General features: G+C 34.8%; 1 protein-coding gene and 1 non-coding gene across 3 annotated transcripts in view; one reads left to right on the forward strand and one right to left on the reverse strand.

Moving 5' to 3' along the window:
• The window catches only part of LOC134751772 (nephrin-like), a 267,799-nt gene that overhangs the window by 11,044 nt on the left and 230,914 nt on the right, over positions 1–25,841 (reverse strand). For both annotated transcript variants that reach the window (XM_063687242.1, XM_063687241.1), the window contains exons 9-19: positions 14,975–15,111; positions 12,415–12,571; positions 10,850–10,987; positions 7,871–8,035; positions 6,613–6,771; positions 5,407–5,538; positions 4,759–4,839; positions 3,981–4,269; positions 3,553–3,788; positions 2,142–2,250; positions 1,665–1,834 (exon numbers count right to left, since the gene is read on the reverse strand). In XM_063687242.1, the coding sequence (XP_063543312.1) occupies positions 1,665–1,834; positions 2,142–2,250; positions 3,553–3,788; positions 3,981–4,269; positions 4,759–4,839; positions 5,407–5,538; positions 6,613–6,771; positions 7,871–8,035; positions 10,850–10,987; positions 12,415–12,571; positions 14,975–15,111 (1,773 nt within the window). The remainder of the gene's footprint in view (positions 1–1,664; positions 1,835–2,141; positions 2,251–3,552; positions 3,789–3,980; positions 4,270–4,758; positions 4,840–5,406; positions 5,539–6,612; positions 6,772–7,870; positions 8,036–10,849; positions 10,988–12,414; positions 12,572–14,974; positions 15,112–25,841) is intronic.
• Trnad-auc (transfer RNA aspartic acid (anticodon AUC)) lies at positions 25,210–25,282 on the forward strand. Its single transcript has one exon. It is a non-coding gene; the product is annotated as a tRNA-Asp (tRNA).

A 25,841-nucleotide genomic window follows, 5' to 3' on the forward strand; every position in this document is an offset into this window, starting at 1 on the left:
GACAAAATCCTATCAACAGTACATTCAGTAGAATCAGCGCAGTACCGACAATGGTGCCGGTTATGATGAATACGCCGGGCACATTATAGTTATATTCTTCAGAACTTGAATGTACTGATGATGGGACGAAGTCTGGTGCGTGAAAAAGTTGGGATATTTCATTAAAAAAATTTTTATTAATATGTAAAAAAATGGAGTTTATGTTGCACTGGTCAACATAAGGTATTTTTACGTTTTAAGAATATTTTACCTAAACAAATGAAATTTCAGAAATAAAACTTTTGTACCTACACTGATAAAGTGTAGAAATAGCAAAAATGCATTGGATTTCACTAGTCCTCAGACTACTTTTTTAAATGTGAAATTAAATAGTAGGTACTTAGTACAGATTTTATCTGATACAAAACCAGGTACTACTATTTCACATTTTTTTGCATTATAGTATTTTGAATGAATATATTTTAAGTTCATTTCCTTTATTGTAGTAATTTAAAGTCATTTTGTGCTACCGGTTACTTTATATTTGGTTTAATAATATTACAAAGATAAATGTAAAATTTGCTTTGAATATACTGTATAAATACATAGTAACTTTTTATAATTGCTATGCATTCATTACACTAAGAAAATTAACTCGTCTCATCCGGCGTGGAGGCTCTTCTTAATAATTTATGCCTTTTCCTTAATTATTTACTAAGATTTCTTTGAGGAAAACCATCAAACGGAATGGTAATTCTTTGAAGTGGGTCTCATTTTTGTTCAAGTTAAATAACCTTTAACTGAGTCATAGTAATTATTTCTTTGGAAGCCTAAGTCCTTTTTCAATATTTACACTTGGGGGTACTTATAGGAAATCGACGGTTAAAATTTTTTTTTTAAGTTTTTGTCTTTTTTAATTTAATTCGTCATTTCAATCATAAAATAACGTTAAGGCCGTTCCATCGGTTTGCCGCTGTCTCTGTGTCACATTTCGCAAGAAAGAACGGGAAAGATCATGCGCGCCAAGTGTCAATTTTGATCGAATTTTGTCGATTTTTATTTATTTTAAAAACGTTACCCTACAATATCAAAATTCAAAAGCTATGAAATTATTATTTAAGTTAAGATTGTTTTTTCTTCTTTTATTGTTTATAGTATCAGATAATAAATAACCGAGTGAAGTTGGATTAAAAGTCCGAGTTAGAGGTTACTTTGCGAATTAATTGTATCGAGCGAAGTGTCATAATTCGTGTATCGGAAGCTATGATATTAAAGATAATATAGTCAAGAACTACATATATTTTTTCCACGTCTACGAATATCAACGCCTCTTAGAAAAACAGGATCATATAAGGAGATTTTTCGCCTTCTGGCTCAGGGAACCGTCTTAACAAAATCACTAGTTCGACCAATGATATAATATCATAAAAACAAAATGTAAGTATTTATAATTTACGTAGTCTAAAATTGTTAAATGTTTCAATAAAAATAAAAAACATAATTATTATAGTAGTTTTAGATGCAATATTTTCTTGCTACATTTTTCATTCTACCTAGTACCTACATTAGAACTTTATTAGTTAATTTACTTTTTTGTGTTTGATTTATTTTAACTATCAAACCAGTGGAACATAAATTATAGTTTATTGTATTCTAATCAGAACTATAAAACTAAGGATACTTACTAAGTGTTGTGGCTTTAGTATCGTCTGGCCTATATTTGCTCTGTCCTATTTTGTTAAGCGCCATAACGGAGAAAACGTAGTCTGTATTCTTTTCCAGTCCACCAATCGTATACGACGTTGCATTCCTTGGTGATACGTCGTCATATCTGTATGTTTCTTCATAAGGTTTCCTGCAAAGACCAAGAATAGAACTTAAAGAAACTTAACGCGTCTTTTGTTTTGTGCGCCTCTTCATGGAGTAACCTTTATAGGTCGTGAACAATTGCTAATTCGTTAGACACATGATGTACTCGTAACAGAGAAGCATGCCAATGGTATATCAGGTCATGTCAAAACATTTGCGATTTTGTGCATAAAGCAATATGGTTGAGGCTCTTCTTAGTCATGAGGACACAAGGATAATTTAGGCGTATAAAAATGCAAATTCTGCCTTATTAAATATTACAGAGGATGCATAGAAGTCATTTAAAAACTTACCGATATCTAAGTCTAAACCAAGTAGTAAGGCCGCCGTCAAACCCTGGTACCCATTCCAAAGTCACTGAGTTGTATGTTACGTTTGTCACCGATATTGACATCACTTGATCTGTTAAGAAATCAATGATTATAAAAAGGAAATACTTAATGTACTGAAAAAAAAACATACAAAATATCTAGTTACCTAGTCTAGCCATAAATGCAGTTATAACGTTATTATTATAACGTAAATTACACATAACAACTATAAATTAAAAGTTATTGAAACAAATTTTATATACCAAATAGACAAACTAATGAAGAATTTAAAAACATAATGATTATTAGATTTCATCATCTCTTGCGTATTTACGTGCTTTTTAATGAAGCAGAGAAGTGCCTCAAAAATATGCACGCCTTTTTCACCACCTCCGTCGGGAATTTCGACCCCATAGATAGCTTTAATTTTTTTTCTGTAACAAACTATTTTTTATGTATCGCGTAGAGCAGGCCTTGTTCTCTAAGATACATAACATTTATTTTTATCCAGTGGATCAATCATTGACTTGCCGAGAGTCAGTAAGTTACCTCATTAACCTTGGTAAATTAGTCCATATTCAGGTTTGGGAAGTAGCAGTTACGTCTTTTACAAAATCTTTTATCATGGAATATGGTGTTGTAAATAGGTTAAACTTTAGCGTCTTTTACGGTATTTTGTTACACTCGTGCACGTGTATTCACTAAAATGTATAATTTTTCTGGGCCTGCTCACAAAACCAATAAAATACACGAGATAATAGTCTCGCAGCACTTTATTAACTACATCTGCCGCTTACCTAGATCTGTATTCAAAGAAGGAATGCGTAGAAAATTGAAAAAAATTGGTCACCTGAATATTTTTTTCACAACAAGAATGCCTAATTTCCGCAAAAAATGGTGCGTAAATTAGGCCCTCTTCGTTTGCTCCTTAAAAGGCATGTATTAAGGTGAGGGCTGGCAACATGGAATAATTATTAGGCATTTTTTATTCGTTATTAGTCTCTTTATTAGGTATATAAAACTTAATTAAATAACTTTAAAATAATAGTCTCTAGAGGCAATTAACTTTGTAACAGAATGTATGGCTAGATTAGGTATAAAAAGTGCGTCACTACTCCTGATACTTGGAATTGATTTTTGGACTATAAATAAATTATCAGTGATATTAATGCGAATTAAAGTTTTACTGTTGAAATATTTGAAAAGAATAGGTCTTTTTCTACCAGGACAGACTTTAAACAAATATATGTGATTGAAAATGAAAAAAACAAGACTGAATTAATTCGGAGCAGAAACAGAATTGATAAAACATCATTAAAACTGTAATAAAGAGGAATTATAAAGTTGACAGGATCCTATTAAATTAAAACAACATAAGATTTACTCCGCTTACCTGGTGCACTAGTGATATCCAACTTAACCTTAGCCGTATCAAATCCCAGCTCATTTCTAGCATCACATACATAAGAACCATAATCAGACGAAGAAACGTCGTTAATCAGAAGAATGGACATATACGTCACTGGGTCGATTTTGTGGTATTCAGCGTAGTATTTGGTGGAAGTGTTTACTGGCAACTTTGCTCCGCTTTTGGACCATGTAAAATTTGGTGCTGGAGCTGATTTGCACCTAAATAAAGATTAAATTGTTAGCAAATTTTTAATAAAACAAACTACAAAATTAATTTAATTTAAATTTGATATATAATTATCATATAAAATGTAAAATGTTGATGTTATTTAAAATTTTAATCGCAAAAGATGGTTGTGAAATGATTGGATTTGGTTGGACGATTGTAATCTTATCAAAATGTATACGTACTTGCAAATTAGTCTTCCAACTTGTCCAACATTTGAAGCAGACTTGCTCAAATTCGGAGCTGTATCCATCGTAGGCTGAGTCTTCACTACTAGCATTACTTCCTGCTTACTCTCTCTTTCACCTATACCATTGTTTACAACACATTCGAAATTGCCAACGTCATCTTTGGTGGCTTGATTTATAACTAAATAACTAGTGAGATTCTTTGAGTCGAAACTGCTTGATGTTCTTGATTTCAAGTTGAAGTCTTTTCGCTCCCATCGAATATGTTCGGCAGTGAGAGGGTTACCTGAGGAATAATAAAATAGTGTTAACCTTCTGGTTCAGTAGCATAATGAAGACAACCAGCTTCATATTTAGTTTTTAATCATAAACTAAATTGTTTAAGAAAACTATAAAGAATAGAAGACCCAGAATTGGGCCTTGGGGCACTTTGAAATAAGTAGCCAGTATGTTAGTTTAGATTTAGAAGTATTTAACAGTGGGGTCAAATGTATGCAATATGTTTTCTTTGTCATTGAAGCCTAATGTGGATACTTCGCTTCCCCTTTTGTTGAAGTTCATCACATTTGTATGCATTGTTTGTATGCAGGTTTCTTCCTCTGGTAAACATGAAAGGAGGTTTCGTACGATAAGTTTAGAAGTTTTGAAACTGCATGACTACAAAAAAAGGCGTTACTTATTACAAAAAAAAGACCACACATGTAATGTTTTATTACTGTAACTAAAGTTTGTATAGAAGTCGAAACACTATTGGAAAATGCTACAGATAACTTACCAGTAGCAGTGCACGCTAGTGTGGCGTCTTCACCAGAATTTCGTATTTCGTTTTGGCTGACTGATACTACACTGGCTGAATCTGTAACAAAAATATAGTTATTACGTTTCCTGCTATAAACGTATTTTTGGCGTGGTCCCTTCAGATCCTTCTTAAACGAATTTAACTGTATTGAATAAATTAATGATAATTTAAGTGTTTAAAATGATTCACGGTTAGTTTCACTAGACTAGACTTATATTGACCCAGTCATCCGTGAACAAGATGCATGTAACTGCATCGTAATATCGGGAGCTCAAAAACAATACAAAAGGTAATCACGGTCCATATCCCGATCAATATAAGTCTAATGATAAGTTTTTTTTAAATCAGCGTCCTCTTATTGAATACAGTAATTGTAAGCAAAAAGATATGAATTTCGTAATAAAAACATTATTAAATATGTCTTCTCGGGACTATACTGAAATACCAAAAAATAACTTTACGCACGGTTACTTTCGCACCTGAATAAATTTAAACTTTTTGCACAAAATATATACAACAATGTACAAATAGTGGATTTAACATCAAATGGCATTTTCTACCAGTCAACCATTATATAAACTACAATCATAGTAATATATCAGTAAGAATATTATTTAAACTTACAATGAACTGAAACGCTGATGTTAGCAGTGGCGGCGCCCTGAGAGTTGACAGCTTCGCAGGTGTACACGCCGGCATCGTTGCGAGACAGCCGAGTTATGTTCAGCATGGAGCCTTCGGAGATTATGCGGTCGCCTGTTGGAACAAATAAGTGCCATTATAAACTGCCATTATAAACTGAAATAGATGACCTAAATAAAGATGAATTTAAAATCTATATAAATCGCCCTAGATTAACAAGAATAACGAGTAAAAGAATGAAATAAATATCATATACGAAGGAAAAAATGACCAAAGCCTCCAGTGTCCAGAGCTGGAACTCTGGACACTGGAGGCTTTGGTCATTTTTTCCATCGTATATGATATTTATTTCAGTTTATAGTTTAAATAGTAGTGTGTCTACTTGAAAAACCACAAATTAAAATATTTTCATAGAAAATAATTTAATTTGTTCTTAGAGTATTAATGGCAGCGCCATCTCTCTTCGCTAGCCCGTAATCACCTGAGTTTATTCAGTTAGAAGGTCGAACCATACTGTTCTACCTTAGAGATGGCCAGGGGGCGCCACAAGCCTTCGGGAATTGTCATATACTTGGAAATTTCGACCCATGCCACCGTGGCCGGATAGCCGAGCGGTTCAGGCACCTGTCCGGTAAACGGGGTACGCTGGTTCGCTTCCAGCTCTGGACACTGGAGGCTTTGGTCATTTTTTCCTTCGTATATGATATTTATTTCAGTTTATAGTTTAAATAGTAGTGTCTACTTGAAAAACCACAAATTAAAATATTTTCATAGAAAATAATTTAATTTGTTCTTAGAGTAAAAGAATGTTAGAGGTGTGGTAATAATTATTATGGGAAAAGAAGTAGAAAGTACTTGGTCCCCAAATTGTATAATGAAATATCGTATTATATAAGGGAATGTAAATCACTTAGGATGTTTAAATTTAAAATGAAATTGTTTCTATTAAACAAAATTAAATTGAAGTTACCACCATAAGCAATAAGATGTACCAATGTACTTAATAATTAACTAGGCAAACATAGATATGGAACCTTAAAACATGATGGAAATTTAAACGTTGTATCGTGTCATATCAGGCTGTCAACGAGAGGGCAGATGACAGACATACATGGAAATTGCTCGATCGTCATGAGGCCGATACTAAAAACGATGAGAAGAAGTTTTCATTTGTTAACTTGTACTTACTAGCACTGCTGTACGACGACTGCGTGATCGGCTGGCCGTCTTTAGTCCAAGTATACGTGATGCTGCCAGGGTTGCCATCAGCTCGTAACACGATGATGAGAGGCTCGTTCTCAACGCCGACGGTGGTGGCGGGAGTATTTTCGTCGAAGATTGGCGCGTCTGTTGGGAGAAATGTTAAATTTTAAAGAGGTAAAGGTTAGGTAATGTCAAGGAGTTTGATTTCTGTGTAACGTTATATCTTGTCCCAGTGACATAAATTAGCGGTTTTCATATAGATTATCACTATAACAAGGTCACACAGTGTCAAGTGTCATGGTCCCATAGCACATAATTTTGATTCCTTGGCTGTATCTTGTTTGGTGTAAAAGAACTAACACAATTAGAAGGTGGTCCCTTTTTTAAGTTTTGTAGTCAAATTGCGAATTGTAAGTCTGGCTGTTCTTAACAGGTATTGTAGTTAGAATTAATTACCATTTATCGCTGATTATTTATATATTTAAATGTGTCAGAATAACCAATAATTGCGTGTATTTTAATATAACCCGTGTATAAACATTAGTTTTATACACGAAAACAATCCAAGTTTTATTTTTTAAGCATGCTCGAAAATATATTGTTCAACAAATATAACAGCAGAAACAAACACTGTTGTTTGTAGTTGTCAGTCTGCCTAGAAATACAGATTTAAAAAATAACTTTAAAACGAGGTAATAAATGTTGGATTATATTGTGTACGACGGCCGAGAGATTTATTTTGCTTGCATTAACAATTCAGAATATCGAAATTGTGGCAGTTGTTGCCTACTTTTGGTTTTATCGACAATTGTAATCCATGTTATATCCGAAATTCGGCAGGTAAGATCAAACTTGGTGAATTGATAGTATTTTTGAAGTAAAACTTCTTTAGGCGCGACTAGAGGGTAACTCAGATTTTTTCTGACGGAAATAACGCTCAGTAGTGACACACGCACAATAGGATACACGTCAAAGTGCCAACATAGCGATAAACGTCATCGTCAAAGAAGTTTACTTCAATTGCGCGTAAAAATTACATGCACACACTTTATTTTACACGTAAAGAAAGTAATTCCGTTGATTTTAATTAATGTTTGATTATGTACCATCAATTGCTCAAAGGTTAACTGGAAGATATCCCTGCAAGGGATAAATTTGTCTTTGTACTAATGATGTGGTTTTTCCTGTTTTATGTTTCCTTTTTGTACAATGACGTGTTTTACTACTACAAACTTCTACTTACATAAAACTTTCAACGCAGTAGCATCGTGTACGCTCCTCTGCAAGGCTTCGTTCATCGCCTGGCATGTATATACAGCTCCGTTCATGTCCTTAGTGACGTTCAGTTTAAGCTCCATGGTCGACAGCGTCCCGCCGTATAGGCCTTGGTTCATCTTCATTGGGAGACCTAGAATAATTAAATTGTTTTAATATTGATTACTACTTATTGAGGTCGCGGGAATTCGGTGGATGCGAGCGGCACAGGATCGGTCGGAGTGGCGAGCCTTGGGGAGGCCTATGTCCAGCAGTGGACGTCTATCGGCTGACATGGTGATGATGATGATGATGAATATTGATTAATATTTTAGTCTCATCACTTAAAAAACTTTACAGTGCATCTGGTGCTACATTACGACACCAGGTGCTATAATAAGCACATTACGTAACTAGGGTAAAAATTTAAAGGACCATATGTACTGTAAAACGTTGTACGATACACGTGCGAATAGGTAATTCGCAACTCTTGTCGATTTAAAACACCCATCGGTCGTGTTTTAAAATTCGCCACTAGTTGCGAATTTCTTATTTTTCTCACTTGTATCGTAAATAACTATTAAAAGATACGACCTCCTTTAAATAATCGACTAAGGTTTAGTCCTGGTCCTAGACAAGTCCTCAAAATTATAAAATAATCAAAGAAGATTTAGCATTTAAATAATTCTGCAAAAAAGTTTTTTGGGCCTTTTTCACATAATCTGAATTTATAGCTTCGACAATTCCGGAAAGAAAAAACTCTGGAAGAAACTTAAAGGGCTCATACTCATAAAATATGTGTGCGGTCTAATTGCCGCGACCGATACAAAATGTATGAAAAGAGTCGTGGAAATTAGACGCAACCGCATACATAATTATTCTCAGAAAATTACTTGCCTATTTTTTTTTTGGGAAACCGTTCTTAGTTAATCACAATTTAGGTCCCATATTATATAAATTTTCAAATAATAATAATTCTGTATGAGATTAAAAGTCAAAAGTATAATAAAATTAATTTAACAGACTTCCTATTTCTAATTCAAACGTATGGCTATAAAGAGTCAAGGGAGACCTGAGCTTATACAATTCAAAACAGTCTAATAAACCAACATCATTCAAAGGTTTTGTTACCCTTCTTATCTCTCACACTGGGCGTAATAAAACCCAAAAAGTTATACATAAACATTAATATTAACTTCAACTGTAGTTCTTATTTCACAGCTCGAGTCGTAAAAATTTTACTCTTCTGTAAACGTTTTTGACAGAGTTGGTATCATCGTTATGTGCCGTTAAAAAAGTTCATTTCACTGCGTTTATTCTTTGTTGGACTCAGTGAATCTCGGCTTTAAAAATTTGATATGGTTTTGATCCTATTTTTATACGACCCAACCTGACAGTGACAATTCATCGCAGGTACACTGATTTTTCAACAAGAAAATATGTAGGAACGCTACGTACGGTACAATTTTATGGCGTAAACGTAAATCCTACAGACCTTACGGATTCAGCCGTCCGTAAACTTCGCGGGGACTGGATTCGAAGTTATAAAGGCATATAAAAAAATACTATCCTTACTTATCAACCTAGAATTGTGTGAAAAAAGTGGCCTGGAATCTCACGCGTGCCAATCAGTGGGAAAGAAAGGCCTTATGAGACGACTCCTGGCTGCACTCCGTGAGGAACAATCAGCTTATTTGTGCGTACCAAAATAAGATGAAAACCGTGATTCCGATTTCGATTTAAAATTCTTATTCTAACACTTTCTTATTATGGATAATTAAATATACGATCAGCTGTCAGAACATTAAATCAAAATCAAGGATCGGGCTCCATTTCAAATTTTCCAAACAGAATTGGCTTCAATGTCTGATTAAGTTTATTAAGCGTGAGGTGGTAATGGTTTCTAGTTAGGTACTTAAATATTGCGACTGAAAGGAGCACAGTAAAGAAGTTTTCTTTAAAATGTACACTGAAGAACTACTTTTGCCAGCTAGAGAGAAATTAACCAACTTGCTTTTATTGTGCAATCAACTTTGTGATACAAATTATGAAAATGTTTGTTAACTCTTCTTTATGTTTCATTCTTGTTTTAAAGCAAAGTAGTATATAGTGCGATTGCAAAATAGTACATTATTGTCGAGGCTCGGAAGTAGCTACTTGCTGGCTGAGGATTCGTTTTAAACGGACGACCCTGGGAGTCCGTTTAATTGAATCCGAACCCAGCAAGTAGCCTTCCAGCCGAGTCATATATAGTGCTTTTCGAAAATGGCGCAATAATAACAAATATAATAGAAATATTTAGTAGCAACGTTCTTATGTATATATTTTCACAGAAAAAAGTAAAAAGATTTGCTTTGCCGCCGTTTTAAAAATAGAAGTGTATTTTTCTGCTGAAAATACGCCAACCTATTTGAGACACCTAAATAGTCGCGGTACCAACATTATAATAATAAGTACTGATCATCTGTTTGGCTGTTTAATGGACCTATGCCTTCATTTGATATGGCCACTTCAACTTTTAAAAAGTTTGGAACTCGACAAATAATGGAATTTGTATGCAACATTGCAGTCCTGAAATAGAGACTGCAATGTTTTTAACTTTTTAATTTTTTGACTGACCATAAACTACGCACTTCGCGACCTACTTTTTAACCGGCAACGTCGACTTTGCCGTCCATTTTTGAGAAAAGTTTCTTATATTACCCAACATAGAATGTGTTTAAAATAATCACCGCTTGCCCTTGTCCTGTTCAGTCCCAAGGACTCCCAGGGGGCCAGCGTCTTGAATACATTGTAAGTAAAATATTCCTTAAATCATCAGTAGTTTTATTTCTCTTGACGATAAAATAGTACTTGCAGTTAATCTCGATTCCAATCCTGTCAAATATAATACAACCGCAAAAAAAAGGACGCTCTAATCTTAAATATAAGATTAGAAGAAAACATAATTAAAGAAAATATAAGTTACCTTGCACGGGTATGCCATCTCGCCACCAAGATAATGTTGCTGGCGGGTTGCTAGCGGCCGATTTGCAAGATAGTGTGGCTTCGATTCCCGGTTTGAGCTCGCTGGGTTCCGTTGTCACTTTCACGGTTTCTGGAGCGACTGTTGACAAAAAAATGTAAGGTGAAAATGTAACAGCAAAAAAACCTATAATATTTCAACCTAAGTGACTGGCAAGTTTAATACATAGAGAGAAGAATATATGAAGGTCCGTATATAAATGTAAAATAAAACAAAATTATAATAGTTACCATTTTGTAAAAGAAAATTCTGAAGCTAGACTCAGAATCAGAAGGCTTATTATTTTTATTAACATGAAATACTGTTTATTCCAAAACATCGTCAGTAGACCTTTTGATTGTTATGTTGATCTTTCAAGCAGAAATAAAGTAAAAAGGCCAATTTAATTAAAACAATATTTACAATATCAAAACTTAAACTAGAGAAATATCTCGATACGCAAACTCAGAAGCCGAATAAAGGACTTAGAATAATTATTTTAGTAAACAAATGAAAGTATCTAGCCAACTGTAAATGTAGGTAATTAATGTTTAAAATTTGTGTCGTAGCTTTACTTATTTGAATTTATATATTTTGTCGTAAAATTTTAATGTTAAGTTTTTATTAGCATTTCGTTTATATTATTAGTTTCTTTGTCCATTCGACCTGCCTCGTTTAGTATGTCTCCTTTCTTTATGATGTCTGTTAATTTATTTAACTTCTTGTCCTCGCCTCTCTGTATCTCTGCCTATTATGCTGTATCTATTGTTAGGCCTTCATGGTTTAGCTATCTATGACTAGAGGACAAAGTGCTGTGTCTGACTCGGTAACATTACCTGTACCTACGAATGTACAACCAGAACCTCAAGCTTTAGAAAAAGCATCGGAAGCTACATTGCCAGAGACAGTTGAGATTCCTACAGAACGCGTATTTCGCCGCAGCTCAAGAAATAGAAAAGCACCAACACGCCTAAACCTCTAGCCTGAGCTTGAATTCAATAACGAGGGAGAGTGTTAGGCCTTCATGGTTTAGCTATCTATGACTAGAGGACAATGTCAATTTGAATTCATTGACTTATCGATTGAGCTATCAAATATAGCATATCTATATTCGTATATTATTATTTAATGTAATTAGATACACAACATCTATAATTATCGAACAAATTGTTACTTGCCTAAAATGTTCTTGTTATATCTGCCTAACTCTCGATCAACCGCATGTTTGGTCGTTTTGTCTTGAAATTGGCAAAAATCCGTACATCTTTCTGACTACTTCAATTTAAGCATAAAACAAGGAGCTTATGGGTGCTTGTAAAACCTCTACTGGTACGTTATAAAGAACCAGAGAATATACAGGCGCAAGAAACTGAGCGTCTGTTTAAACTCTTTCAAAGCGTCGTTGTTAAAATGTTCTATTGATCAATTGTCCTAATGATTTTGGTTAGGATAAAATGCAAAAATATTGATCCTTCAAGTTACGGTGTTTCTGACCTACAAAGCACTTCAAATTTTAATCAAATACTTACAATGCACATTCAAAGTAACCGTCTCGAACAGTGGTATCTCCGTGGCGCTGTTAGTAGCCTCACAACGATACTGAGCTTGATTATCAGTAACGTTGGCCAAAATGGAGATCTCAGCGGTGACAGACTTGTCCGCAGTTCGTGTTATGGTATGAGGGATCTGTTGAAGAAAAACAAGATTAATAAAAAAAACGAAAATAAGAATACTGAGATAAATTTTCCTAATTTCAGTAGTTTGGAAGATTGCAAATCAGTTCTGTATGATAGTTCAGGAATGGGATAAGTGTGGTCTCTGCTCAGCAATAAGAATAAGCGATAAAAGGCTTAAATTGCAAGGTTAGTCTTAGAAATCATAGTGTGAAAATGATCCAGAAAGTTATGAAAGTTCAACGTGCTTTTAACAAAGAATTTAAGTCTGTAGATAGGGTCGAAATTACAAAGAATTCATGGATTAGAGAAACAACTATTCGCAATGTGCTGATCTTTGTCAATGTACAGTTTTTCGGCTGATATGACAATGGCGTTACTTTCATAATTTGTACAATTCATCATCTCTCAAAATAATTTTGCTCGTTGTAATAAAATAATGTGATCTAGTAACACAAATGGAATATAACAAACATACTAACAAAAACATTACATTCCCGTAAATAATGCTAGGAGTGAGAGTTTATCTGATTAATTAATTAACTTTATTTACTGCCCATTATATTCATTAACTAATGAATTCTAATAAAATATTCCACAACTTATCCAATTATTGTTCGTGAATTTTAATAATCAAATTTGCAAAACAACGATGAACTGCAAAATTCTGAAAACTAAACAATATTCTTATCCACTTTACTTTATTGTGTCTACCCTTTTCAATACAATAATGTAACCAATTTAGACTTTTAGAAACTTTATACCTAACTTTATACCTATCTACTTAAATAACAAAATGATCTTTCTTACGAAGATATAATAAAAACCCTTGTTTCTCTTTTGCAACAAAACAATTATATAATCAGTATCTTAATTACTTTAGCCTTACATTTAAGTACGTAATGTTAGCAGATAAGTTGACTAGGACATTGTCTGAAATCCTATGTCACTCAAATACTTAAGCAGTTTTAAAATTTATCAAAATGCTTTATTTGATCGTGATTTAGGACATTTTTTTTTGTGTTGATACATACATTTATTCACTGTTCATTATTATTTTGTTATACAATCTTGTTAGTAACGTAACGGCCAAGCCACATATTTTGACTAAGGTTTAGCTGTAGAGTTTGTGAAGTTGGGGCTTGTAGAGTTAGGGCGTGTAGAAGAGTTAGAAGCTTGGATCTTCATGAGATCTGATAACTTTTTGACAGTGCGAGGCATATGGTCTCGTCTTGGCAATTTTTGGTGTAATCAACTTAGTTCATTCAAAGATTTTGATATATTTAGCAGTCACTATACTGGTTACTTATGCTACGATCTCACGCTTCGCTGACAGCGTCCTTGGAAATACATTAGCTCTTATCTGAAGGCACTACGTTATAATAACATTTTATCTTTATTCGTACTGTTCCCCACGTTTTCGTTCGAGAGTTGTCACATGTCCGTATATTGGGGACAGTTTGTGTAGTTCAAGTTTATTTACTTATTGCTTACTGCTTACTTACTGCTAGCCTTTCTCCGCAGACGTCTTGTCTGGTTGCTCTTGGCATAGGCCTGTCCCATATTCCTCTACGAGTCCCTGTCCAGAGCCTGTCTTCTCCAGAAGGCTCCAGCCACCTGCCTGAACTCTTCTTCCCATCTCATTTTTTGTCTTCCATCATTCCTTTTTCCGTCTCTTGGGTACCATGTTGGGTCACGTTTATTTACTCATAAGTAAATAGACTAATATACGAAAACAAAAATTGAATAAGGCTTCCAGTGCCCATGTCTGGAAAGGAAGCGTCCTCTACATTCGCGGCAAATGCCTTGACCACTTGGCTACTAGGGCCACGGGGCATTAGTCGATTTTCTCAAGTATATGCAATCGCATAACGCAGGGCTCACGGCGCCCTGTAGCTAACTCTAAGGTAAAACAGTGTACACCTCCTATCCGAATCAGCTCTGGTAATTTCGGGATTGATTTGATTTCTGACACTAGCTACAATAAAATAAACATGTTAAAATACTACGAGTACTAGATTCCCTATTAGGCATCGCCTTGCATAATCTCACCATGCCAGGGAAACCTTAGCTGAGAACCGTGATGGATGGCGCAAGCGTTGTGTGGTATTCGACCAAGCCTGGTTTAATGTGTTAGATAGCAGAAGGTGTCACAGAAAGCAAACCGGGACTGGAACCTCAGGTGGCATGCGAGCTTTCTCTGCTAAAAATGTGGGAGGTCGTGCCGCTCATCGGCCTCCACAGTCACCAAACCCGTTGTCTAAACAGCAATGCATAAATCGTCTGCAATAGACGCAAAAGCCTGTGATGATGCATAATCTCCAACATTACTGGGGTCATACGTTTCGTGACGCATTGGTGATACTGCAATTCTAGTAATCGTTTTTATCAATAAATATTTAGAGCTGAGTCATACCTTCTTATCGTTTTTGAACCACGTGAGAGTAGCCAGAGGATTGCCGCCAGTAGACATGCAGGCTAGCTTCTGCACCGTTCCGGCTTGCAGCGTGGTGCCTGGGATGTAGCCAGTGATCATTGGTGCTGAGGGGGCGTCTGTAACAAAACAACAAACGTTTAATTAAATATCCTCCTCTGTCTTGCTCTTATCTTTTCTCTCATCTCTTTCATAGCTTTGGCCCGCGACTTCGTCTGCGTGGAATCAGTAATAGCAGCTAGAGTAAGATTAGCGCCTGGATAAAGTGTAATAGCAATAATTCAATTTGTCAAGCAAGCTTATTTGCTTGACATCAATTATCAGGCAATTCATTAAATCTCTCAATTTCACCCCCCTTTTCACTCTCTTGAGGGATGATTTCTGACATAAAAACTATCCTATGTCCTTTCGCGGGACTCAAACTATCTGTAATTGAGGCATTTTCTATGAAAAGGGACCTTATTGTCGATGGAGCTTACGCTATTATTAACGATGCTCCGATATAAATACAATGCCGCGCGACGCTCTGCGGCGTAAGCGCCATCGACAATAAGGTCCCTTTTCATAGAAAATGCCTCAATTAATGTCATTACCGGGTCTAACGCGATTTAGCTATCTGAAAAAATATATATATTTTTAAAGGTACCATTATTAGTATAAATATTTAGGAGGTCAAGGGTTTAAATCTCGACACGTACCTTCTAATAAGCAAACCCCATGATTAATGTTGAAATTCATTAAAAATATCATATTATATTCATATCAGTTTCTTCTAAGATAGCCTCTTAAAAACCTCAGGAACCAGGAAACAAAACAATTCAGTTTTTACGCTCATTATAATCATGTTATAAAACGAATATAAACTAAAACCTTTTACATCACAAAGCATTACTCAAACTCAACCATGTATCTGATGTTCAATAAAAAGTGTCATTTGCCCTGCGTTGCGATGTACAATGAAAGCGCACTAACATTGAACCTTATCTTGTTGAATTAAGGTTCATATTAGATTAGCGACGTTCGTTGATAGAACATTCCTCGTGTTTTGTCGCCGCTTTCTAGCAAAAACTCTTGTACGCGGTTCTGTTATGAGTTATGTGAAATGCAAAAAGTTCACAAATTGCTGTTAAAAATTTGTCATTAAGAGGAAAGGGGACGGCGGATGGCCGTTTCTCCATACAAACGTAGTCCCCATTTTTCTCTTTGGATATTGACATTATAGAAAATATTTTCACATAATTGGATGTAAATATTAACCATATACATCCAATGGTACCATTTTTTCTGAAAATCCCCATATGAAGTTAGTCTTTGGTTTACGGTTTGTGCTAGTGCTGCCTCTGGCGGATGAAACTTGCTGTATTACTCCCTAACTTCAAACAATAAATTAGCGATATCAGAAACACAGGCAAAACAAATAGCGCTTATCATGTTCATACACACAACCTATAATTGTGTGTGTGAGACCTTCCCTTTCTGTGTAGGTTTCCCTTTCTGTGTAGGTACATAGGCATAAATCATCAGACAAAAATTTGGTAGTTTACCGAAACAACATCATTTCAAGTTTTTTTATACCACGTCGGTGGCAATCAAGCATAGATAGATATATATGCGCGTTGCCGACCCTTTAAAAACCTGTACACTCCTTTTTTAAAGAACCCCATACTGTAGCCCGGCAGGGAGCTCATTCCACAGCCGAAGCGTACGCGGGAGGAAATTCCTCTTAAACCGCACAGTAGAATAGAATAGAATAGAATATTTTTTATTCGTAAACACACAGACAATAGACATACATTTAAAGAACATAGTGAAAATAAAGTACGCGACCATTTAGGTTCTAGGGTGTGAGGATGAACACCCTGCCGACGGCGAGCGGTGCGGTGATAGAAAGCGGCCGTTGGCATCATGTCAAACTATTCTTCAGAGCACAGCCCATTGTTTGTACAGAGCATTTATTTATATAATTTACTAAAAAGAGTAAGTTTAAAGGGATATATTTTACATAAGTAGATAACAAGAACTGAAATACCTTGATCTAAGATAATTTCACTATCGGTTCAAAGATATTTAATTCTCAAAATTCCAGATTGAAAATTCTTGTGACTACAATTTTATAACTTGGGTCAAGAACTCAAGATGCACATATTAAATCAAAACAGAACTTTTATCGGGTTCCGTGCCCAAAGGGTAAAAACGGGACCCTATTACTAAGACTCCGCTGTCTGTCCGTCTGTCTGTCTGTCACCAGGCTGTATCTCATGAACCGTGATAGCTAGACAGTTGAAATTTCCACAGATGATGTATTTCTGTTGCCGCTATAACAACAAATACTAAAACGTACGGAACCCTCGGTGCGCGAGTCCGACTCGCACTTGGCCGGTTTTTAGGGTTCCGTGCCCAAAGGGTAAAACCGGGACCCTATTACTAAGACTCCGCTGTCTGTCCGTCTGTCTGTCTGTCACCAGGCTGTATCTCATGAACCGTGATAGCTGGACAGTTGAAATTTTCACAGATGATGTATTTCTGTTGCCGCTATAACAACAAATACTAAAACGTACGGAAGCCTCGGTGCGCGAGTCCGACTCGCACTTGGCCGGTTGTTAGGGTTCCGTGCCCAAAGGGTAAAAACGGGACCCTGTTACTAAGACTCCGCTGTCTATTCGTCTGTCTGTCTGTCACCAGGCTGTATCTCATGAACCGTGATAGCTAGACAGTTGAAATTTTCACAGATGATGTATTTCTGTTGCCGCTATAACAACAAATACTAAAACGTACGGAAGCCTCGGTGCGCGAGTCCGACTCGCACTTGGCCGGTTGTTAGGGTTCCGTGCCCAAAGGGTAAAAACGGGACCCTATTACTAAGACTCCGCTGTCTGTCCGTCTGTCTGTTTGTCTCCAGGCTGTATCTCATGAACCGTGATAGCTAGACAGTTGAAATTTTCACAGATGATGTATTTCTATATCGCTATAACAACAAATACTAAAAATTTATTTCTCGAACGAAGACATTTTCAAACCTTATATCTAAATTCGAAAAAATCTTTAAACATAATACCTCTTCCTTGGTTTAAAACCGTTTTTTTATCCGCGTTCAGTAAAAACTATGCAGTCACAAGATAAAGTAAAGGAACTTACATCTAACTGAGATATAAAGAGTCTCCACGTAACAAACATTAAGTAGAGTCTCCTCAACAGCAATGGATGGTAAATGTAGTCTAAGAAAGAAATTTTACCAATTTTCAACCCTAATTTTATACAGCTAAGGTTTAAAATGGTGGTTTTTGTTCCGTAAAGGTACTCGTTCATTCGCTATCAGATATATCGGGGCGGTCAAGGTGCTCACAAATATCTGAACACGCCTCTATTGTCAAGGCGTTAGGGTGCGTGTTCAGGTATTTTTGAGCACCTTGGCGGCTCCGATATATCTGATGGCTACATACGAGCTTCAACGATTGCTATTTGGACTTCGGTGCTCCGGGCTCCGGCATAGTTTCAGAATTGTTTAGTTGTTTCTACATGTTTAATTTTATAACAAAATCTAGTTAAATAGATAGAAAATGAGCAATTTATCACAAGACTTATTCATTAAATACAAGACTTCAGTTTAAAAAAAAAACCAAATAGGAATAAAATAATGGTACCATTCGATTCCACACATTTTATTTAAAAAAATATTGTATGGCATATTGTACGTTACATGCTGACGTCATGATGTTATGCCAATTTTCATAGACATTTTGATCCTCAAAAGAAACCTGATCGACTAATACTAATAATAAAAAAATGTCGAATACCCTATTATGTACAATTACAACGTTTGGATACAGAAATTAGTTGTTGTAAATTATTTTATCACCAAAGCGAGTTAGTTTTAATTAATTAGTTTATGTAGCTTCAGATACCAGCATAGTTAAAAAAATACTCTTTGCTCTAATTCGTTTGTTTTATAAACTGGAGCTATATAAACTATTTTCAGACCTAGATATACCTCATGTCACTGTATCTGCAAAGTTTCATTACAATCCAACCCGCAGTTTTAAAATGAGAGCGGAACTACGTTTGTATGAGAAGCTTGCCGGGGACTAAATAACTAGCTTAAATCCAAAATGCTGATACGTTGTGCGAGGAAACCGCCAGCTCTTCGGTCACCTGATCATTTGTGTCGTTTTCAAGTAAAACGTACCACATTGTCGGTTACCATAAGGCCGCTCTGACTGGTTTTTCGTATAAAGATACAAGCAATTTTCGCCCTTATGGTAAGCGACAATGTGGTACATTTGCTTGAAAACAACATTATCATTTTGATGTCAAACTGTAAGTTTGAAATAGCTTCCCGATAGGCTTTAACACTGTTCACAAGTCTCCAAAATTCCCGGCATAATATAATTTTCGTGTAAGCATCCATCAAAATCAGGGTAGCTCCCGGGGCGGTAATCGAATGACTGATTATGACAGGCGAGCGGGATTTTTATGCTAAGAAGTTAATAGTTTTAGTTGTGAAATATGTGATCCATGATCTTTTAAAGAGTTAGGTTGAAAGGTTTTGTAGCTGCTTTTGTGAAGGTATGAAGTATAATATTAGTATGGATATGGATTGATCCTTATGTTTTTGTTACTTACTTAATTTTGAACTTATTTTTGCTACCTAGTTAGTTTTAGTTTAAGTTTTAGTTCTAGTTTTAGTTTTATCAGGCCTCACTGAAAATCAGCGTCACGTAGTGTGTCCTAGGATTCACTTCGGGACGGTGAGGACCTTTTAAGACAATTCTGTTCGTATAGAGTATAGACTCTAAATGAATCAATGTTTTGTGTTCTTTTTTTGTGCTAATAAATATTTCTTATTCTTATTCTTAAGTATACGTATTTTTTGATGTTCAGGGTGAACATTTAAAACTTGCTCGAATGAAGTTTTATGATGGTCTTTAGGTGGTAGGTATTATTTTATTCTTTAAATACACTGGCATATAAATCATATAATATTTATTTGGGCTATAGTAATAATTAACCAAAATCAGTTTAAAAATTTAAGACAAATTCAAAAATATCTTAAATTAAAATGGTGTACTTCCTTTTTGGCGAAATTTATTTCGCCAAATTTCACTTGGCAACCAACTTTTCGCCAAAGTTTCATTTGGCAAACCAATCGTTGGCATAACCTTACTTCGCAACCATTTCATTTCCCCAACCCCATACTTGCGAAATGAAAATGATGTACTAGGTTGCGTTAGGTTAGGTTGGATTATGTAAATTTGCGAAATGAAATTTCGCCCAACTAAAAATATGGGATAAATAGTTTGGGAACTGAAAGTTTGTCAAGTAATTTTCGCCGAAACATCAGTAAACCAATTAAAATTAAAACCGGTTTGTCGCTCAAAGTTTAGCTGATCGTATGTTTTTTTTTAAATGAATGTTTTCAATTTTCATACAAGATAATCCTGTATGCCCATATATAACAGGTTACATGCAGACTGAAACGTGGTTATTCTAATAGCTTAGCATTGTTTAAACTCAAAACATACATCTTTATATATCAATAGTTATTTACGTACCTACTTCACGATCATATTGAAATTATGTATAATAATGTATATTAATTACATTAATTAATAATGGCGACAGCGCGAAATTATTAGTAAAAGAAACTACTTCTCGGTTTAAAAAAATTTGAAACTATTTTTCGGTTCACGTAAATAATGCGAACGCATATGATTTACTTCTGAGATTTGCTGATAAATAGTGTTTAGGCTATCTGTTAGTGCGAAATTCGAGGCACGTAGTTGCGTCAGTCAGCAGAGGGTTTAAGATGGAGGTTGAGGGTGAATTTATTAGTAAAGGAAACTATTTCTCGGTAAAAAAATGTTGCGTTGAAACTATTTTTCAGTTTACATAAATAATGTTGCATTTTGTGGGTGCATATGATTTTCCTTTAGCTTATATATGTATGTAACGTAGTACTAGGTTTATGTATGTATGTATATTCTTTATTGTACATAAAAAACCAAATACGAGAAACACAGTTACAAAGAGAATTAAATACAACAAAGGCGAACTTATCCCTATATGGGATCTCTTCCAGTCGACCTTTGAGGAAATGAGTGGAAAAAATGTAACAATGAATGACAAACAAAACAACAATGTACTAAAAGTAATGAAATATAAATCGCAAAATAAAATGAAGCGTGGCGCGTAGGCGTGGGTGCGTGGTGGCGCCGTGGGTTTAACCTGGAGGTTGAGAGCGAATTTAGTAGTAAAGGAAACTAATATTGTCTTCGGTTACCGCGATAGTTACTCATGAAATAAAAGTAATAAAAAAGGGAACGCGTAAATATATTGAATTTATAATACATCCCGACGTTTCGAGGAAAGAAAACTAGTTCTCGGTTATGGCTGCGTTTCGACCAAATGTGCAAGAGATGTGTTTGTTCAGAACCATAGAATCACGTCATTTGTTTTCGTCGCTCAACGTGCAGTGATTCTATTGGTTCTTAAAAATCGATTGTAAGATTAGAAGCACTATATATATACAAAGGTAAGTATATACAGGGTCAAGCTAAATAAAACCGTTTAATGTTACGTTGAAACTATTTATCGGTTCACATAAATATATTGTCGCGTTGGTGCATATAATTTTGTTTAAGGTTATGTTATGTTATGTTAAATTTGACGTATATTTATATGTGGTATTTCCTATAAAAAGGGACCTTATTGTCGATGGAGCTTACGCCATTATTAACGATGCTCCGATATAAATACAATGCCGCGCGACGCTGCGCGGCGTAAGCGCCAACGACAATAAGGTACCTTTTCATAGAAAATGCCCCATATCATCGCCTAGTACCAACAACACAATCGTAATTGAGCTTGGGTTCTGTAGGAGTCGGTCGTCTTGTGTGAGATTGTTTCATAATATGTGTCGTTTTCAAGCACTACATTGTCGCACCATAAGGGCGAAAATTGTTTGTATCTTTATACGAAAAACCTGTCAGAGCGGCTTTATGGTAAGCGGCAATGTGGTACCTTTTGCTTGGAAACGACACATATTTATTTACCGCGCACTCCTTAAACTTACTCCACCGGTAACCGGACTGAATCGATGCGTACCTTATTTACGTCGGTAACGTCTCCGCCGACGCCGCGTCACGCAACATTGATACACATTCACCAATTTATATGAAACATTGACATGTTCCACCAATTTATATGAAACATTGACACGTCCTACAAATTTATGTGGCGTGGAAGTTCGTGTGGAATTATCGTCAGGTTTTTATGGTAGCATTTCGATGCCTTTTTGATGCGAGGACATAACTCAGAAATGATTTAGAGCTCCCGCTAGCTAGCGCGGGTGCACGAAGCGGGCGGATTCACGCGGGTGCCGTTGAAGGTAGATGAAATCCGTTGCACGCTGTGGTTGCACGCGTCCGCGCCAGTTAGCGTTGCTCATTACTATTATTGTTATTATTCAGAGCCCAATGTATCCCACTGCTGGGCAAAGCTAGACAGTTTTTAGTATTTGTTATTATAGCGGCAACAGAAATACATCATTTGTGAAAATTGAAACTATCTAGCTATCACGGTTCATGAGATACAGCCTGGTGACAGACAGACAGTTGGACGGATAGACGGTCTTAGTAATACGCTTTAGGTACGGAACCCTAAAAATACATTTCGTATGAATATAATTTTATAAAAGAAACTACAGAATTAAAATTAATTTTATTATAATCTTCGAAATAAAGAACTTGACGGATAAAGGAGTCACCCAAGAAAATGTTGATGTTGATAATCGTGAAAACGATGGTAATTATGACGAAAACAATGGTAGTAATAATGAAAACGATGGTAATAATCATGAAGAAAAAAACGATATTAATGATGAAATAGATCTCTGAATGTCGGTGGAAATAGTAGCAGTATTAAATGGTTTTAGAAGTATAATATTTTAGTCTTCGGTTACTGCGATAAGTACTAATGAAATAAAACTATGAAATAATTTACGTCCTGTAATCAGATTTTATAGTTTTATTTCATGTTTTAGAAGTATTAACTTAGCATTTCACATCTACAAAATAATAAAATTTAAAGAAAATACTTCTGTTTTACTAATTACTAACATATATTGTATGTTTCGAGTTATCAAACGTAAAGCCTATTGTCGTAATTTAAATCCCGCAATATTGGTTTTGCACAAAATTATACGCAAACAATATTCAAAAATATAATCATATCTATTAAACAAATAAACATTCACGCATATTCCATAAATGTCATAAAGGAAATCCACATTTCCGACCAACCCGTCTCTCGCTTCAATATTTCATTAATAAAACGATGTATCATCAGTTTGAGAGTTGAAAATTGTATTAAAATTTTCGCAGAAATAATGATCGTTATATTTGTATTGTTTAAGGTGTCAGTTTGGGTGATAATTAAAATTTGTATTCGCTGAATCGTGAAGAATACAGTGAACGCTTTCGGATCTATTTTGGCTCGGCAAATTAAAAATTCAATCAGTCGAGCCGATTTATAAAGGTTTTAAGCCTCATATCTATGTTATTGTGCCGTTGCATTATATAAGTTATTATGATAAAGAAAAAGTAAGTACAACATTTAGTAAAAAAAAATAACAAATATTTTGATTTGTCCAACTACGCTATTAACTACTTTATTATTTACCTCGAAATTCAGTAAAAGGCTGCAAATGGTGTTAAAAGTATGAAAATCGGTACGATTGATCTTTAGGCCATTTAAATCAATTTGACCCGTAGAACCACAAAAAAATAAAAATCTGGAGAGGAGTTATGACGTCATCTTTTTTTGTGTGGAAAAAAATGTTTAGACACCTATCATGTGTGGTATTAAATGAAATGGCTTTCTGAAATATATGATTGATCTTTAATCAATAAGTTTTTTGGCGTACCACTAGCACTAATCCTAACTATACTTAGTGCACAACAAATGTGAAAAAATAATGTACATTTTTATTAACAAAAAAAAAACAAAGGAACAAATGTGGTGCAATAATATTAAATTTACATTGATATAAATACTGCTTAATTCACTATTGGGTCGTAATACTAGTTTAATTAAATAATATTTGGGTATTTACGAAATTTTACGGTAAACAAAGTTCAATGTCCTTCAAATTCAAAACCCTTTACCATATAATATTACTACACGAGCAACACTATACGCTAATCAACGCGTAATTGCCGTAAACTTAGCGTATGGTGACGTCATTACGCGTAACATATAATTTCGAGAGTAATTAAAATAATTGAAACCTAGAAGGGATAATTTAACACTGTAATTAACTACTATTCAGTATTCGTTATACTTATTGTTTATTTAATTAATAGGTATAGACCTACATAGGTATAAACAAATATGCGATTTTAATAACAAAACTTCCGTGAGACACGGACATATTAAAAGCGTCATCAGGAGCTTGCGACGACGGTGACGCAAGCTCCTGATGACGCTCCTCGGTACGGAGTGAAACATGTCGAGCGTTTTCGACTTAAAACACGTGAGTGACCCGTTATTAATATATTTAAATATGCGATTAGCTGAAAATTTAAAGCTGTATTAGTAATATGTGCCATTCTCAACCAAAAGGGTATTTATTGTCGGTTGTCAATAAGGTGCTATTTCCATATAGCTTCAATTTGAAATCAACCTTATCGACAACCGACAATGTGGTACCTTTTGGTACCTTATATAATAGTATCAAAATTAATATAATGATTTATTCGATATTTTTATGTAACTTTTAGATATCATGTTTGGTAAAAGTTGCATGTCGTTTTTGCGGTTGACTACTTTGCCCTAGAATAATTATAATAATAATAAAAAAATCCTTTATAAAATAAAGTTACAGAAAATACATTGGCGTATATAATAACATAAAAGTATAAAAAAACTTTATCTTTATTCTCTTCTTTTTTTATTTATTTACAAAGTGGGCCCGAACAACTTGAACCACAGAACTCGAAATTAATTTTTAACAAGCAGAAACGTCTGCGATCGATGCTATTAAGCTTAGAATAAATTTAAAAGTGGAAAAATTAATTTAGAATGGGTAGCACATCGTAACTGGTGAATTTCCAATATGACTTGGAACTCCGGTGGCCGTTTAAGAAGTGTAACACTTACGGTAGATGTCGCTAGGGTCCCCTAGACCCATATAGTGGGAAGATTTGCTGACTATGGATGAGGTCTTGGTGGCTCAGTTGGCAGAGCGCTGGAGTATCGATCCAGAGGCCGTGAGTTCAAGTCTCACCCAAGGCAGTAATTTTTCCACTTTTAAATTTATTCTAAGCTTCACAGAACTCGAATTAATCAAATATAAAATGTAACTGAATTCATGTTTATAATATCAATTATATAAATGAAAACGTAACTGATGACATCGTTAAAATATGTTGTTTATTTGAACGCAATACCATCAGAAATACGAGATTATATTTAAGCAATTTATTTATTTAAACTTTATTGCACAAAGATATACAATTATGTACAAATGGCGGACTTAATGCCAAAAGGCATTCTCTACCAGTCAACTATATATTATTCGGTACATTTGGTTTTTGAAATTATCATAAAACAAATAAATACTTATAGATTTAAACCAACAGTTAATAAAAAGGATGCTTATTATGGGCTCTAATCTGATAATTAAACAAAAAGGAAATATTATTACTACGAATTACGAATTAAATCTTATTCTATTCTATTCAAATGTCAGCAAACACATAATAAAAAATCATAAACAACCAACCGAACATAAAATAAATAACACCCAGTCTAAAACGGTAGTCAACGTTATAAATTTCTTGTAAGTAGTCAC

Source organism: Cydia strobilella, chromosome 23, assembly GCF_947568885.1.
Source record: "Cydia strobilella chromosome 23, ilCydStro3.1, whole genome shotgun sequence".
Classification (NCBI taxonomy): domain Eukaryota; kingdom Metazoa; phylum Arthropoda; class Insecta; order Lepidoptera; family Tortricidae; genus Cydia; species Cydia strobilella.